At 41.2% G+C, this 15,385-nt stretch overlaps 1 protein-coding gene across 1 annotated transcript in view; it reads left to right on the top strand.

The window, feature by feature from the left end:
• The window catches only part of yipf1 (Yip1 domain family, member 1), a 34,608-nt gene that overhangs the window by 14,670 nt on the left and 4,553 nt on the right, over positions 1-15,385 (top strand). Inside the window, exons 3-9 of the mRNA XM_072573725.1 lie at positions 2,297-2,460; positions 3,004-3,084; positions 3,813-3,900; positions 4,512-4,628; positions 9,531-9,697; positions 11,208-11,390; positions 14,508-14,617. Coding sequence (XP_072429826.1) covers positions 2,297-2,460; positions 3,004-3,084; positions 3,813-3,900; positions 4,512-4,628; positions 9,531-9,697; positions 11,208-11,390; positions 14,508-14,609 — 902 coding nt within the window. The 3' untranslated portion in view covers positions 14,610-14,617. The remainder of the gene's footprint in view (positions 1-2,296; positions 2,461-3,003; positions 3,085-3,812; positions 3,901-4,511; positions 4,629-9,530; positions 9,698-11,207; positions 11,391-14,507; positions 14,618-15,385) is intronic.

Here is a 15,385-nt window from a genome sequence, read left to right as displayed (position 1 = left end):
CACCTCTTCCTCCGCTACATTGATAACTGCATTGACGCCACCTCGTGCTCCCGCGAGGAGGTTGAGCAATTCATCAACTTCACCAACACATTCCACCCTGACCTTAAATTTACCTGGACCATCTCTGACACCTCGCTCCCCTTCCTGGACCGCTCCATCTCCCACCCTACCTCCTGCAAAATGCCATCCTGTACTCCCAATTCCTCCGCCTCCGCCGTATCTACTCCCAGGAAGACCAGTTCCACCACAGAACACACCAGATGGGCGCTTTCTTCAGAGACCACAATTTCCCTTCCCTCGTGGTTAAAGATGCCCTCCAACACATCTTGTCCACACCCCACACCTCCGCATTCAGACCCCACCCCTGCAACCGTAACAAGGACAGAACCCCCCCGGTGCTCACCTTTCACCCTACCAACCTTCGCATAAACCAAATCATCTGACAACATTTCCGCCACCACCAAACGGATCACACCCCTTTCTGCCTTCAGCAAAGACCATTCCCTCCGTGACTACCTGGTCGGGTCCATGCCCCTCAACAACCCACCCTCCCATCCTGGCACCTTCCCATGCCACCGCAGGAATTGCAAAACTTGCGCCCAAAGCTCCTCCATCACCTCCATCCAAGGCCCCAAAGGAGCCTTCCACATCCATCAAAGTTTTACCTGCACATCCACCAATATCATTTATTGTATCCATTGCTCCCGATGCGTCTCCTCTACATTGGGGAGACTGGACGCCTCCTTGCAGAGCGCTTCAGGAACATCTCTGGGACACCCACACCAATCAACCACACCACCTTGTGACCCAACATTTCAACTCCCCCTCCCACTAAGATGAGAACATGGAGGTCCTGGGTCTCCTTCACCGCCGCTCCCTCACCACCCGACGCCTGGAGGAAGAACGCCTCATCTTCCACTTCGGAACACTTCAGCCCCAGGGCATCAATGTGGACTTGACCACTTTCCTCATTTCCCCTTCCCCCACCTCACCCCAGTTCCAAACTTCCAGCTCAGCACTGTCCCCATTACTTGTCCTACCTGCCTAACTTCCTTTCCACCTATCCACTCCACCCTCCTCTTTGACCTATCACCTTCTTCCCCACCCCCATTCACCCATTGTACTCTTTGCTACCCTCCCCCACCCTCCTCTCTGACCTATTACCTCCATCCCCACCTCCACTCATCTATTGTACTCTATGCTACTTTCTCCCCACCCCCACCCTCCTCTCATTTATCTCTCCACCCTGTAGGCACTCTGCCTAATGAAGGGCTTTTGCCCAAAACGTCGATTTTCTTGCTCCTCGGATGCTGCCTGAACTGTTGTGCTTTTCCAGCACCACTCTAATCTAGAATCTGGTTTCCAGCATCTGCAGTCATTGTTTTTACCAAGTCGGTAATCTGACCATAGCTGGAATACTGTGTACAGTTTTGGGCTCCTTATCTGTGAAAAGATGTATGAGCACTGCAGACAGTCTAGAGGAGGTTCACCAGACTGATGCCAGGTATGGAGGGACTGTCTTATGAGGAGAGGTTGAATAGGCCATGCCTGTACCTGTTGGAATAGAGCAAAATGATAGGTGGCCTTTTTGAAACCTGTAAGATTCTTTGGGGACTTGACAGGAATGGTTGCTCCCCCTTGTGGACAAGTCTAGAACCAGAGGGCACAATCTGAGAATAAGGGGTCACATATTTAAGTCAGAGATGAGGAGGAATTTTTTTTCTTTTGAGGATAGTGAATCTGTGGAATTCCTTACCACAGAGGGCTGTTCAGGGTGGGTAATTATATTCAAGGCCAAAATAAGCAAACTTTTAATTAGGAAGGAAATCAAGCATTATGGGGAAAAGGGCAAGAGAGTGGATTTGAGGATTGATAAATGAGCCTTGATCACATTGAATTGTAAAGCAGACTTGATGGGCTAAATAGCCCATTTCTGCTTCTGTGCTGTATGGAGATTCTGTTCAACCCTGTGGACATGATCCTTCTTTGGAGCCACGTCCATTTTCAAAAGGAGATTAGAATGTGTTACGAAATCTATAACAGGACTACATGTTTATGACAGCTATTGGTGAAATGGGTGAAAGTTGGAAACTCAAAGGCATGGAACAGCGACAGTGAAGAAAAAAATTCACTGATGGTTCCCTCTGTTGATTCAGTATTTATTTTTGGAGAGCCCAATGTTCCTAACTTTATTAATTCAAAAGTAATAGAACCTCTTAATTAATTTACAACATCAACTTGCATTGTATTGTGCCTTTATCCTTGTCTAATTTTCCAAATGGTTTATAATGAACAGAGTTTGATGATGCCACAAATCTGCTGGCAGCAAATCCAGATGCTACCACAATAAGCATAACGGACACCAACGATAAACCTAAAAATCAGAGAGGCCCAGCAGGCAAGTTGGGAAGAGATGAGGATGAAGATTTGCTCGGGAATGAAGACTCTGATAAAGCAGAGGTGAGTAACTTTGTAATGGCAAATATACAAAAATTTAATTCATGTTGTGTATCTCAAAATATGAAATGGTTATATTCTAATGGCTGTAAGGTAAAGACACTTGAATTTTAGAACAAGTATATTAGGCCTAAAATACCTTAAAACCTTTCACTGATCACTTCATGTGTACACCTCAATATCTGTGCAATCTTACTCCAGAAATGCATGCAACTATCTTATATGCATTCTTAATGCTTCCAAGTGGTCTTCTTTCAGTTTACCTATCCATCTCACTGTTTGATTTCTTTACTTGTAATATTACATTAGAAATGAATCACGGTTATTTTTAGTTTTTTGAGAAGAATCATGATATTGTTTATTGATATTAATGGTAAATGTAAGTTAAGTTCTGACTTCAGCTATGCTCCTCTATTTGCATTTACTTTAAAAAATGTGCCATTTCTCAGAACTAAATTGTCTGGGTTTAATTTTGGAAAGAAACTCTGACAATAATGTATTAGAATCTTTGTGACCAAGTTTGTCTTTGCTTTTTTTTATATACAGTTGCTTGCAGGACAGAAGAAGAGTGCACCATTTTGGACATTTGATTATTATCAAACATTTTTTGATGTAGACACCTACCAGGTAGTTGCATTTTGGTTTCTCCAGCAGGTGCTTTTAATAATAAAAAACATTAATAAAAATGGCAACATCTTAACTAATACGTTCTCTCATCCTGTTCTCCCATTCTACCCAATGTAAGCACTGATTTGTGTTGTTGCTTGGTTCTATGGATATTAACAACTTTCTGGTGCCTTCTCAAAATTACCATCTTCACTCAGTGAGTGACAGCAGAATGTTGTTTGGTGGTGGAACAGTCTTATCTCATCCTATTCACTGTCCACATTCAAACAGGCAATGATTGGGGAAGGAAATCCTAGCGTCTTTTGTGTCTTAATCTTGCATAGAGTACTAAGTCCAAATGCTTTGCATCAACTATTTTTAATTTCAGTTATGGAATGGGGGCATTGCTGGATGAGCCAGCATTTATTGCCTATCCCTAGTTGACATTCAGAAGGTGGTTGTACTGAGCTGCCTTCTTGAACCCTTACAGTCCATTTGGTATTGGTAATCCCACAGTGCCACTGGTGAGGGACTTTGAGGATTTTGACCCAGTGACACTGAAGGAATGGCAGTTTATTTCCCAGTCTGGAATAACTTGGAAGGAAACTTGCAACTGGTGATGTTCAATATCCCATCTAAGCTGCGTAGCTGCACAGCCACTTAGAAGCTCCACATATGTCAGTCAGTTTTCGGATGAATGGCTTCTACTTCTGGAGGTTGAATTGGTAATTTTATTCTCTGCGTAACAGGTGTTGGACAGAATAAAAGGTTCCCTTTTACCATTGCCTGGCAAAAATTTTGTGAGGTTGTATATTCGGAGTAATCCAGATCTTTATGGTAAGTTTGAATTGTAATTGTTATTAGAAAACAATTCACATGAATACAGAATGTCCTGTTACTACTTTCAAAATAAACCTATCTCCTCTCCCTATCATATACAATGTGTAAGCAGAAGTTTTAGATGCTAAATTTGAATGAAGGATGTATATGGGTTCTATAAATCTCAGTGTATTTTCTGGAAATTAAATTTAAACACAGATGCAAGAACATTACTGCACTTCTTGCAAGGAAATTGGAGAGGCTCAAAAGAACAGAATAGAACTTTATATAGTTAGATGAGGTAAGAAGGATAAATCCATGGATGACTTCATGAAAAGCAGAAATCATGACCAAAAACTAAGTTCATTTACAAGTTGTTTTTGTTTGTTTTATCATGCCTTTTGCCTAAGCCTCCCAACAGGAAATTCTGAAATTGAAAATGTATTTGCATCGTGATAACCAATAGGAGGAGCAAAGCTCATAAATATTCAGTTTGTGAAAGTTTCAAATCTAAAGGGAATTCTTTTGTAATATTTATGCTTAAGAAAAATGGAAAAGGACATTTGACTGTATAAAGGTGTTGTCTCGTTTATTGATATAACAGTTTGTTTTTGAAATGTCTTAATTAGGTCCCTTCTGGATATGTGCCACACTTGTGTTTGCAATAGCAATAAGTGGCAATCTTGCAAATTTCTTGACTCACCATGGCCAGCGTGGTTACCGCTATGTACCTGAGTTCCATAAAGGTAAATGGAAAATTCTTTCTTAAATCATATAAAAATATAATTTAATTGAGGAATATTATTTACACTGCACAAATCAGCAAATTATTGGATAACTAGCATTGTTGTGTGCTTTTAATTCCCCAATTCTATAATTCCATATTTCTATAATTCTATAATTCCATAGTACTGAATTTCTTCTGGCAAGGGAGCGACCTCACCTAACAAAGTTAGTGCACTTTCCTGATGATGATTTCAAAGTGGAATTGGTAGAGGATGAGGAGCTGTTGTATACTCACACACTCTTTGCAGGAGATGGAGCTTGATGCACATGATGAGATAAAGAACTTTGTTGTGGTAGTGACAAAATTGTTTGCAAAGTTCTTTATCTGATCATATACATCAAGCTGCATCTCCTGCTAAGAGCATGAGCAGATGACAGTTCCTCAATCTCTGTCAACTGCCAATTCCATTTTGAAATCACCATGAGGAAAGTGCAGTAACTGACAGGGTAAGGCTGCTCTGTTTCTGGAAGTGAGGCCTCATGTCCTGTACTGCATGCTTGTCCCTCCTCTGGCATCTCCACTGTTTTAATGAAAACAAATTTCAGTTCACAAAGAACCTTTGGAATTCTCTACCATCTTCAGACTTTCTATAATCTACGTGCTTTTAAAACCCACCCACTACTTCATGATTTCCTAATCCTTTGCACTGTTTTCCAGTGCTGACAATATCCTGACTGTGGACTTTGGTTTCAAACTGAGGATGTCTGACAGCATATCGGAGTCAATCCTAAAGATTTGCATTTACAATATACCATACCTTTCACGACCATCAGACATCTCAAAGCACTTTACAGACCATGAAGTATAGTCACTGTTATAATGTAGAACACATGGCAGGCAGTCAATTTGTACACTTCAAACGCCCAGCAGTGTGATATTGACAAGACACTGTTGTTGTATTGATTGAGGGATAAATATTGATGAGGATAGTGAATTGACTCCTCCACTCTTCTCAGTACCTTTTGATATGTGATTACTGCTGAAATGTAGGGCAATTAAGCGAGTAATATCTGAAGAATATTATTGGCACACTTGGTGGTAAAGCTGTCTGTGCACATTTGTTAAGATAAATAGGTAAATAGAATTTGCATTGATATATGAATCTGCAGCTTGAGACTATAAATTTAAGATTATCACTATAAAGAGTGCTGTAAGACATGAAATGCCTTATCGGTGGAAGTAGAATCATCAACAGCTTTTAACAGGTATTTGGATTGATATCTGGAGATGTATGGACACATAGAGTCATACAGCATGGAAACAGACCCTTCAGTCTAACTAGTCCATGCTGACCATATTCCCAAACTAAACTTGTCTCACTTGGTTGTGTTTGGCTAATATCCTTCCAAATCTTATCAATTCATGTACTTATCAGATGTCTTTATAAATTGTGAAACTACCTGCATCCACCACTTCCTTTGGCAGTTAATTCCACACACACACTACTCTCTGTGTAAAAAAGTTTCCCATCATGTCTTTTTTTAAAAATCTTTTTCCTCTCAAAACAAAATGCCCCCTAGTTTTGAACTCCTCTACCTGAGGGGAAAGATCTTTGCGATTCGTCTTATCTATGTCCCTCATGATCTTATAAATCTCTATAAGGTCACCCCTCAACCTCCTACGCTCCAGTGAAAAGAGTCCTAGTCTATCTTTATAACTCAAACCCTCCATTCCTGGCAACATCCTGGTAAATCCTTTCTGAACTCTCTCCAGTTTAATAATATCCTACCACAGCAGGGCCACCAGAACTGTAAACAGTACTCCAGAAGAGGCCTAACGAGGCGAAAGGGTAGAGGGCTGGAGCTAACTGATAGGTTTTCAGAGAGCAAGCCAAGTGCAATTACTATATTGACTGTTTTCTGTGGTGTAAACGTCTACATTTTATTTTCAAAAGTAACAGGAAACAAACGCTTAAGTGGTTAAAGCTGTATTGCTCTTCTAAGCATACGAACGTAGTAATTAAGAACTGGAGTAGACCATTGGCTATTTGGTCCCCCAAGTTAGCTCTGCTCTTCATTGTGACTTCAGCTCCATATGTCCACCTATCCTTTTCAACTCTTGCTGTTAGTCAGAAAGACCTGGCCTGAACTTTCATTACCCTGAAGGAATCTCCAGGGTTGACAAATCCCTGCTAATTGAGGTAGAACTGTGCCCCTCACATCTGTTAATTCTTCTGCTAAGAAAGGGGACTAAAAGTCAAAACAATTTGATTTCCATTTGCAATCATCATGACAGAAATTGTGAATAATGGGACTACTTGCTGAAACTAAAAGAAAAATACTGTCCTCCACAAGTTGACTCCTGCAGACGTTTCATAAATTTAGAGTTTTATTTTCAACAAGATTTAAAGCTAGCTGGAAGCAAGGATACATCCGGTTTAATTGTAGGTATGTAATTCCTCTTCTATTACATTCAGTTATGTAACAGATGGCTGATCTACAAATGTGGATGACCTACTTACCAATTACTGTAAAGGAAATAAACAATAAAATATACTTAACAGTGAAGGGTGTATTCATGCAGTTTTCTGCCTGTAATGTATACCAGAATAGTTAACACAAAAATGTTAACCTAACACATTTTCAAATATGCCATGAGAAAAGAAAAAATATAATCTGAACTCACCTTCAACTTGTCAATACTATTAAATGATCTAGGAGAAAGTGAGAACTGCAGATGCTGGAGATCAGGGTTGAGAGTGTGTTGCTGGAAAAGCACAACAGGTCAGGCAGCATCTGAGGAGCAGGAGAATCGATGCTTTGGACATAAGCTCTTCATCAGGAATGAGGCTTTTGGGCCGGGCTGCAAGATAAATGGGAGGGGGGGGTGGGATTTGAGGTAAGGTAGCTGAGAAAGCGAAAGGTGGATGAAGGTGAGGGAGAGGGTAATAGGTCAGAGGGGGAAGTGATGGGCAAGTCCAGTTTGCGGTGCCGAGTTGGAGGCTTGGGACTGGGATAATGTGAGGGGAGGGTAAATGAGGAAGCTGTTGAAATCCACATTTATCCCACGTGGTTGCAGAATATGAGGTGTTTTTCCTCCAGACATCAGGTGGTAACAGTTTGGTGGTGGAGCAGGCCCAGTACCTGCATGTCCTTGACGAAGTGGGAGGGGGAGTTGAAATGTTCAGCGACGGGACGATGGGGTTGGTGGATGCGGGTGTCCCAGAGATGTTCTCTGAAAGAATCCGCACGAAGACAATCTGTCTCCCTGGTGTAGAGGAGACCACACTGGATGCAACGCATACGGTAGGTGACATTGATAGAGGTACAGGTAAATTTCTGGCGGATGTGGGAGGATCCCTTGGGGCCTTGGACGGAAGTGAGGAGAGTGGTGTCGACACAGGTTTTACCCTTCCTGCAGTGGCAGGGAAAGGTGCCTAGAGTGGGGTGTGGGCCCCAAACGGACCCCACCACCAAAGATATATTTTCCTCCCCACCCATATCAGCATTACGGAAAGACCATTCCCTCCGCGACTCCCTCATCAGGTCCACGCCCACACCCCACTCCTGGCACCTTTCCCTGCCACCGCAGAAAGTGTAAAATCTGCGCCCTCACCACTCTCCTCACCTCCATCCAAGGCCACAAGGGATCGTTCCACATCCGCCAGAAATTTACCTGTACCTCTACCAATGTAATTTACTGCATCTGTTGCACCCGGTGTAGTCTCCTTTACATCCGGGAGACAGGGCGCCTTCTTGCGGATTGTTTCAGAAAACATCTCTGGGACATCCGCACCCACCAACCGTACCGCCCCATGGCTGAATACCAACTCCACCTCCCACTCCATCAAGGACATGCAAGTCCTGGGCCGCCTCCATCACCAAACCATTACCAACCGATGCATGGAGGAAGAATGCCTCATATTCCATCTTGGAACCCTGCAACCACATGGAATAAATGTGGATTTCAACAGCTTCCTCATTTACCCTCCCCTCACATTATCCCAGTCTCAAGCCTCCAACTCGGCACCGCCCTCTAGACCTGTCCAGCACTTCCTCCCTCTGACCTATCACCTTATCCCTCACCTTCATCCACCTATCGCTTTCTCAGAAAACTGCCCCCCCCCCCCGCCCCCACTCCAACCCACCACCCCCTTCCCATTCATCTCGCAGCCCCAGCCCACAAGCTTAATTCCTGATAAAGGGCTTATGTCCAAAACACTTTGGACATGGGGGTGGGGAGGGGGGGGATTCTCCTGCTCCTCAGATGCTGCCTGACCTTTTCCTGCAACACACTCTTGTCTATTAAATAAGCTGCATGACACTGCGTGATGTAGTGTTAGAGTATTCTGTTCCAGTTCAGTTGTGTATTCTGTAAGAATCCTAAATGGAAGAACACTGAGCAAGCTTTGCCCAGACCCAACTGAGCACAAATCCATAATCTCCTCTGCCAAAAATCCCTAAATTCCATTATTATGAAGCAAAATTAAAGTAGTCTGTTATTGTGAAATTAAAAATATGAAAAATCTGTACATTATTTTTTTCTTTGTTTAACCAATATATATTGTGAAACACGTTTCATTGTTCAATAGAAACTGTGTTCCCCAGTCATAAAATATGGAATCTCCATTTTATGATGCGACTATTTTTTATAAGAAGGCATTCATTCCAGGTCACAGACTAGACAAAGCCACAGAATTGCAAATTTGTTTTTACTTGGTTACTCAGTTTTACTTCATTTCAGATCAAATTCACAACATGGCAAAAGCAGAAAACAAGAACTAAAGATTGTGAAGTCACTATTAGTGTTATAAAAGAGTTGTATTCAATTTCTCTTACGGATTTCAGTAAATAGTATAATAAATAGTAAAAAGTGTAATAAATTTGTAAATGTTACAATGTAACTACACTTCTCTTTGTAGTTTCTATAGCAGCTACAGCTATCTATACCTATGCCTGGCTTATTCCTCTCGCCCTTTGGGGCTTTCTAATGTGGAGAAATAACAAAGTGATGAACATCGTGTCATATTCATTCCTGGAGATAGTGTGCGTTTATGGATACTCGCTGTTTATTTACATTCCCACTGCGGTAAGTGTGTCTTTCCTCCTATGAAAGAGGAAGTTCAGTTGGGAAATAGGAGAGAAGTCTGGGTGTGAACACATAAGTATCTGTGGATTGACACATTTGACCATAACAAATAGGTGCAGGAGTAAGTCATCAAGCCCTCGAGCCTGCTGTGCAGTTCAATAGGATCATGAATGATCCAACGTTCCTCATGTCCACTTTGTTGAGTTTACCCTGTAAACCTTGATTCTCTAACAGATGAAGAATCAATCTTCTCAGTCTTAAGTGTACACAAGGCCTGTGACCCCATAGTTTTCACTAAGGGAAGGAGTTCTAAAGACTCGCAACCCTCCAAGAGAAGAAATTCCTCATGTTGGTCTTAAGTTGATGCCCTTAACTCAGATATGCTTTATGGTCCTATACTCTCCCACAAGTGGAAACATCCTCTCAGCATTTACCCCTCAAGAATACTGTATATTTCAGTGAGATCATCTTTCGTTTTTCTAAACTCCAGTGAATTGAGTCCAAACCTCTTTAGCCTTTGCTCATAAGACAACCCCTCCATACCAGGGATCATCCTAGTGAACCTTCTCTGAACTGCCTCCAATAAAATTATATCTTTCCTTTGAAACTTCAAAAGAATAGGAAAGAAATACTTAAAGGTGTGGAAATTATATAAATAAAGTGCAAACACAAAAAAGCTATTGACGTGAGGGTTTAGGGTCCTGTGAAATAGTTGAATTGTCTGGTTTTAACTATGATCTTCAGCATTGGAAGCTGTTTATATTAAATTCCTGCAAGGGAGGAATAGAAAGGTGAAGGAACGGCAGATCAGAAAGAGAAGTACAAATGTCGGTATTAGATGATCTTGTGCACATTTTAACAGCTAGATACCTCCGTGGTTTTGGGCTGGCTGGATTTAAGATACTATGTCCCCTAATATTGGACTGTTATGTACAATTTGAGGTTTTGTATTAAACAATAGTTGAAGAATTTAAAAACTCTTGGAAAAACTAAACTTGGGCTAAGCTGAGTGTATGTTTAATGGATGAACTAAAACTGATTGTTATTTTAATGCTGGCTTCAAACCTAAAAATGTGCTGAAATCATAATCAACTTCCAAGAGGAACAGCACAGATCAAAGGAAAGATCGAAAGGCTGCCATCGATAATAGGTGGGAAATAGATCGGAAGATCTCTTGAAGGTCAATGCATTTCTGAATTACTCCAAGTTAGAATTTTTTGTCCCAAAGGATTTTGCAAATGAGGATGTCTGTGAATCTGAATAACTTTGAATTTTAACACCATATGGGAGTTATGTGGGTAGAAGTCAGGCCTAATGGCACATTGCCCAATTCAGCATGTAAGGCCAGGGTTTTTAAAATTAGGTTCATATTGGTTGTTGCTACAAACTCTTTAATTGGAATGAATGTTTTAGAAATCTAATCAACTGTAGCAAAGAGGAAGAAAGAATTAAATTTGTGATTGATTAAGACAGTTCTGATGTGAGCAAATAATTTCTCTCTGCGTTGTAGGTGCTGTGGATTATTCCTAACGAAGTCGTTCGTTGGATCACAATTGTACTTGCAATGTGCCTCTCAGGCACCGTGCTATTGATGACCTTTTGGCCAGCTGTCCGTGATGATAACCAGAGAATTGCCATAGCCACCATTGCAGTAATCCTGATCCTTCATGCCCTGCTTGCAGTTGGCTGTAAGGTATGAGTTGTTCTACTGAATAATAAATGTTCACATTTCTAAAACAAAAATTGTTATGTAACCTAAAGTCAAGCTTTGTATAGTGCTTTTTTAAAATTCGGTTTCACATTAAGACAGTAAAATTGTAAATTAGGATTATTTCTAGTCTTTCTTATTCCTGATGAAGAGCTTATGCTTGAAACGTCGACACTCCTGCTCCTCGAATGCTGCCTGACCAGCTGTGCTTTTTCAGCGCCGCAGTTTTAGTCTCTAGAAAGAATACGTAACTTGTACGGTTAAGTTATTTTTCCTGAGGTTCTTACATACTTGATGCAACTGCAACACACCAACTTCTGTGAACAACGACCACATTTTATTAAGCAGAGTACAGTGCAAACTTTCTGGAGGAACCTTTAATATACACCTCGCAGGACTTACAGGGTCTTGGCAAAAGCTCTCCCCATGCAAAGAAACAGCCCTTCCTTTATACAAAATCTTTACGTCACAGTCAGTAATACCCACAAGACAACACCCAGCCATCCACCCACAGTCACATGCCATTCAAGACACAATGCAGTGACCACTTCATCCTCAGAAACAATGTAATGCAAATCATCCCTTAATGGCCAGATTTAGTGTGAATTTTTTTTTTAACCACAGGGAGTAGTCAGAATTCTAACCATAAGGTTCTTATTGATTTCTGAATAGGGGATGAAATATAAATAGCTTTGAATGGCAAGGAAATGGCCATGTAAATGGCTCTGGATAATAGGAGATGATAATTTAATTTCTTACAATCTATCTAAGTTCCATGCTAGCCTCGGGACGTCCAATTTCCTGCAGGTCAGCAGAACAAGTTAACTCTTTAATATCACAGTACCAGCTGACTTGCATCAAAGGGAAAGCTAATACTGTTTCTAAATGGAAGTTACAATTTTTTCAAATGCTAGAACTGTATGGCAATTCATTTATCCTGTATTATTTTCATTTCATATTTTCAGAATTTGCCTGTTTCTATTTTCATACTTCTGTTCCATTTTCTAAAGAATGTAATATGTGTCAGCTGTGGTTCAGTTTGTAGCCATCTTGCCTTTAGATGGTTGTGATTTCAATTTCCATTCAGCAGTTTGAGTACAAATTTTAAAGCTGGTACTCCTCCGTACTATTGAGGGATTGCTTCTCTGTTGGAGGTATCATCTTTTGGATTACCTGTTAAGTTGGGTCTCTTTCTGCTCTTTTGGGTTATTTAAAACATCTCATGGCACTGTTTTGAAGAGCTGGATAAGTAGACCCAGTCTAGATTGTGTGCTGGATGAAGGGCTTTTGCTGGCAACATCAATTTTCCTGCTCCTTGGATGCTGCCTGACCTGTTGTGTTTTTCCAGCACCACTTGAATCTAGACTCTGAACTTCAGCATCTGCAGTCCTCACTTTCACCTAATTAGCCTAATTAGTCCCAGTGTCCTGGCCAATGTTTATCCCAGAGTCAACATCACATAACCAGATTATCTTGTCATTATCATGTTGATTGTTGTGTGAGTTTACGGTCTGTTTCCTGTCCTTACAGCTGTAACTACACTTCAAAATGTAGTTAATAGCTGGAGAATGCTTAGAAATGTCATAATGGGAGGTGCCAGTTTGGACAGGATGGACAAGGTCAGAAGTTACGTGTTACCAGGTTATAGTCCCAACAAATTTATTTGAAATTACAAGCTTTCGGCGTGCTGCCCATTTGTCAGGTGAAGTGAAGCACAGAAGTTATAGATAACATTGGCTGAGGCACATGAGTATCTGCCATGTACATGGTGGGAAGTGTTCCCATGTGTGATGTAGTATCCATGTCAGTGCTCTGACATGTCTTGCAGTGGTTGTCGTGGCAGGGCTGTGTGCTGTTGTGGTCGCAACATCCTACGAAGAAGACAGACGCTAGACATGACCAGGAGAGTACCCTTTGGCATCCAGTTCTTCGCAGCCTTCACAATGTTATCACTGACATCGAACATCTCGCCTGGAACATCCCTATGCCCTCACTTTTCACCTTTGAACAACCGCCTTTCACCTTTAAACCGACCATTGTTTGCAGCAAGCTACACAGCCTTCAGGACAACATCAACCGCAACACCACACAGCCCTGCCACAGCAACCTCTGCAAGACATGTCAAATCATCGATGTGGAAAGTACCATCACACACGGGAACACCACCTACCATGTACACGGTAGATACTCATGTAACTTAGCCAATGTTGTCTACCTCATACACTGCAGGCAAGAATGCCCTGAGGCATGGTGTATCAGCGAGACCAAGAGTCGCTACGACAGTGGATAATGGACACTGCACAACAATGGCCAGACAAGAATGTTCCTCCCCAGTTGGAGAACACGTCAGTGGTCAAAGATGATTAGCCTCCGATGTTCGGGTAAGTGTCCTCTAAGGCTGCCTTTGAGATACACAAAATCGCTGAGCAGGAGCTGACAGCCAGGTTCCGTACATATGAGGGCTGCTCAACTGTGATCTTGGATTCATGTTGCGTTACATGTAACCCGACCATACTGTTCTGGTTTAACACCATCACTGTAATAACTTGTTAAGACCCCTCTACCTTGATTAATCTGTACAGTTTTGAATTACCTGTTACTTTGGTCAGATGCTCGGCAAGCAACTTTTATGCCTGTCATGTTCTTCCATCCATTCGGTTTGTCTCCAGCACCACCTTATTTTTAATTTTTTATATTTTATCTTTCTGCTCTATAAGTCATCCCCTTCACTTACTATTCAGCTATTGACACTTGACTCACACTGACACTTTTGATCACCAGTAGAGACTTCTTATTCAGCCTGTTGACAATCCACTCACCATTTGTACTTCTTTTGATCTCTCTGCCCATTCATCTCTCTGCCTATAAATTCTGTGCCTGTATGCTTTTCTTCAGGGTCAGCACTCCAAAAGCTTAGGATGTCAAATAAACCTGTTGGACTGTCGCCTGGTGTCGTGTAACTTCTGACATCGGAATATCAGGCAGTCAGTAAAAGAACTGCTGAAACATTTTTCCTTCCTAATGCAAAGTAGGCCTTCGTGAACCTCACTTCAAAAAATTTAAATTTCTGTAATTTTAAATCGTTTTCTTGCTGTCCCCCAGGCCTATTTCTTTGATCCTCCGGAACAAGTCAAAACTACATTTATATCCGCAACCACCCCTGTTACTATAAATGGGACTACCTTGGCTTCCAACAGAACATAATCTGCCAGGTGAGTGTTTGATAATCTTTGATCCTGGGATAAGAGGTTATGACTGGGTAATTCGCAGGCCAAAAAGCATCATTCCGACATCTCAATTTGATTGCAATTGTTTTAACTTTAAGCACATTTCAGATAGATTTCTGCCTTAATGCTAGTAATTACTAATCTAGAAGAAAAGTAAAAAAATACGCTGTCTAATGGCTTAATGATTAACTAAAGCAGGCACTGTGTTATTGATTCATGCACAACAGGAGAACCCAAGTCTGTGCTGGTTTAGCTTTTTCATCTAGGAAATTAGCAGATCCTATTTAATTGGCTTCAATGTTTTTGGATTAGAGAAGTGGAAAAAATATCAGTGAGAGTTTCTGTCCATAAACTTTGCAGTGATGCATTGTGGAAAGTATGCATTAGTGAATGTCAGAGAATGACAGGATTGGGCTTTGATTTGATGCACCCAAAAGTGGAATAGCTGTTGATATTTAGTTCTCTATGAATCTACCTCAGCACTTTCCGGACAGTACAAAACCTGAAACAGAAATGGTTGTCTCAACGTCGTTAGTTTGATTTTCTACTTGGACAGCATGTTTACATTCTAAAACTAACCAGTGTTTTCAGTTTTTTTTTCAAAGCAAGTAACTTCTCAAAAGTTATTTTCTTTCTCTTTAAGTTAAACTGTTACAATGATGTTATGATCCCAGCTGATGTTATTATTAAACAAGTCAGGTCCTAGACTGAATAAAAACTGAAAGAACTGTGGATGTTGTAAATCAGAAACAA

The sequence above is a fragment of the Chiloscyllium punctatum genome, chromosome 7 (genome assembly GCF_047496795.1).
Source record: "Chiloscyllium punctatum isolate Juve2018m chromosome 7, sChiPun1.3, whole genome shotgun sequence".
Classification (NCBI taxonomy): Eukaryota; Metazoa; Chordata; class Chondrichthyes; order Orectolobiformes; family Hemiscylliidae; genus Chiloscyllium; species Chiloscyllium punctatum.
This window is presented reverse-complemented; position numbering and strand designations above follow the sequence as displayed.